The following is a 2,147-nucleotide window of genomic DNA, read 5'->3' on the forward strand; positions in this document are numbered from 1 at the left end:
AGAACTGAAGAAGCTTCTCGGATGAGAGGTGAAACGTCTTCAAGTAACTTAAAGAAGTCAAGACGCTTTTATTTGCAAGCTCCTTTGACTACGATGACCTGGATGATTGAGAACCTTCACAGACATTTCTTGTTTCCCATTTTATTGTGAAAGGTTTTGCCTCATCTCAGTGTGTCTAGCTTTGCTCCCCGTGTATTATTAGCACGAACCCTCCCAGCTGTGTCTCCCTCCTGTTTTCCATTCCCTGATTACTCCCCTGTGTATATAAGCCCTGTGTTTTCCTTTGTTCCCTGTCGCATCGTACCCTCAACTAGCTGTGTGTTCTGCTTCCGTGTTTCTAGTGTTTCTAGTGTTTCTAGTGTTTCTAGTGTTTAGTCATCTGCTCCAGTTTAGTATTTCTTTTCCAGTGTTTCCGTCCTTAGTTCCTCTGTTCAGACTTTTGTTGGTCTTTTGGTGAGTTTAGTTAGTACAAGGTTTTTCCCAGCAATAAAGCTGCGCTTTAAGTTTCACTTCCGTGTCTGAGTCCTGCATTTTGGGTCCACCACTCCTGCTTGCCTGCCTGCCACACAACCAATCATGACAACTGGTTAGATTTCCTGAAGTCGTTTACATGTTAGTGGAGAACTTAATGAGTCCCACAGAGGATGGAAGGTTTTCTGATAAAACAAAGCCACATAGTCACTTACCTTCTTAGTTTAATGTTAGAAATATATTACTCCAACACTTGTCTTTTCATTTGTTATTTATGAATACAGTTTATGTAATCTAGTTCCATGGTCAATAACATTTTTGTTCATTCAATGGATGTTGAATTAAATGTAACATTGTTAACTCTTGGTGGGTTTGCAGAATTGCACAAATACAGGTATCTCTATTTTGTGGTTATATTCACACTTTATATTCTGATACTCTGCTTTAATTCGACTATAGTGTGCCTTATTTGGACTTGCAAAAACCTTCACGAGCCAATGTACATTTTTATTGCAGCTTTGTTAATCAACTCTGTTCTTTACAGCATGATTATCTATCCGAAGCTTTTATCTGATGTTTTGTCTGAAAAACAGATTATATCGTATACGCTTTGTCTTTTCCAAGGATTTTTATATTACACCTCAGCTGGGTCAGAGTTTTTACTGTTGGCAGCAATGGCATATGACAGGTATGTGTCTATATGCAAACCCCTGCAATATCCAGTTATAATGAATAGAATAACTATATATGTCTCTCTAGTTTTAGCTTGGCTTATACCTGCTTTTGAGACAGCAGTGTCAGTTGTGTTGTATTCTGAAGTAAAACTCTGTAGCTTTACTCTGACAGGAATTTTTTGTAACAATTCAGGATACAAGCTTCAGTGTGTGACCTCAGTGGCAATATCTGTATATGGTGTGGTCATGTTGATAAATATTGCCCTTCTACCTTTGCTTTTCATACTTTTTACATACATCAGGATTGTTAGAGTATCTTACCAAAGTTGCAGAGAAGTGAGGAAAAAAGCTGTAAAGACATGTTTACCCCACTTGCTGGTGTTAATCAACTTTTCCTGTTTTATTGTTTTTGATGTAATTATAGTTCGACTGGAATCTGATCTATCAAAAACTCTTCGCTTAATACTGACTTTTCAGTCAATTTTATTCCATCCTCTTTTAAATCCAATTATATATGGACTCAAAATGAATGAAATTTTTAAAAACCTCAAGATATTGTTTTGTCATGTTAAATAACACTGGTTGCCCTATTATCAAATGTATGAAATTTCATCGGCAATTGTAATGCAAGTTAGATAATGGATAATTATGCCATGGCATTTATATAAATGTTAATGCATGCTATTCTACCGATGACATAAGTGATGGTCATAAAGCAAAGATAAACATTTTCTTAAACTGTTGCTGGTAAAATTTGATGTCTAAACAGCTTATTTGTCTGCATTTCACATTATTTACTATTGTTGGTTGTAAATGCACAAAAACAGTTTATTAAAATAAATCAAATTCTACCAGTCTCTCAGTGATGCAGAACGCCCTCTTTAGTATTGTCACTGACATATCAATGTCAATGAAAGGGAGAAAAAAAATTCTTTTTTTTCAAATTCAAATTATGGTAGCACTTTCTATGCAATTACCAAAGTAATAACCACTTAATATCCA

The 2,147-nt window shown here is 35.6% G+C and overlaps 1 protein-coding gene across 1 annotated transcript; it reads left to right on the plus strand.

The window, feature by feature from the left end:
- Positions 1-800: 800 nt before the first annotated feature.
- Positions 801-1,721, plus strand: LOC102290519 (olfactory receptor 6N2-like). The gene has a single exon (XM_005951646.1). It carries the CDS (start codon positions 801-803, stop codon positions 1,719-1,721), a length of 921 nt encoding a protein of 306 aa, XP_005951708.1.
- The last annotated feature ends 426 nt before the right edge of the window (positions 1,722-2,147 follow it).

The sequence above is a fragment of the Haplochromis burtoni genome, unplaced genomic scaffold, assembly GCF_018398535.1.
Source record: "Haplochromis burtoni strain Fernald_Lab_line unplaced genomic scaffold, NCSU_Asbu1 Contig_856, whole genome shotgun sequence".
NCBI lineage: Eukaryota > Metazoa > Chordata > Actinopteri > Cichliformes > Cichlidae > Haplochromis > Haplochromis burtoni.

What these genes read in the sequence shown, in the direction of transcription:
- LOC102290519 (XM_005951646.1), top strand. Translation starts at nt 801, where the DNA reads ATGGATGTTGAATTAAATGTAACATTGTTAACTCTTGGTGGGTTTGCA.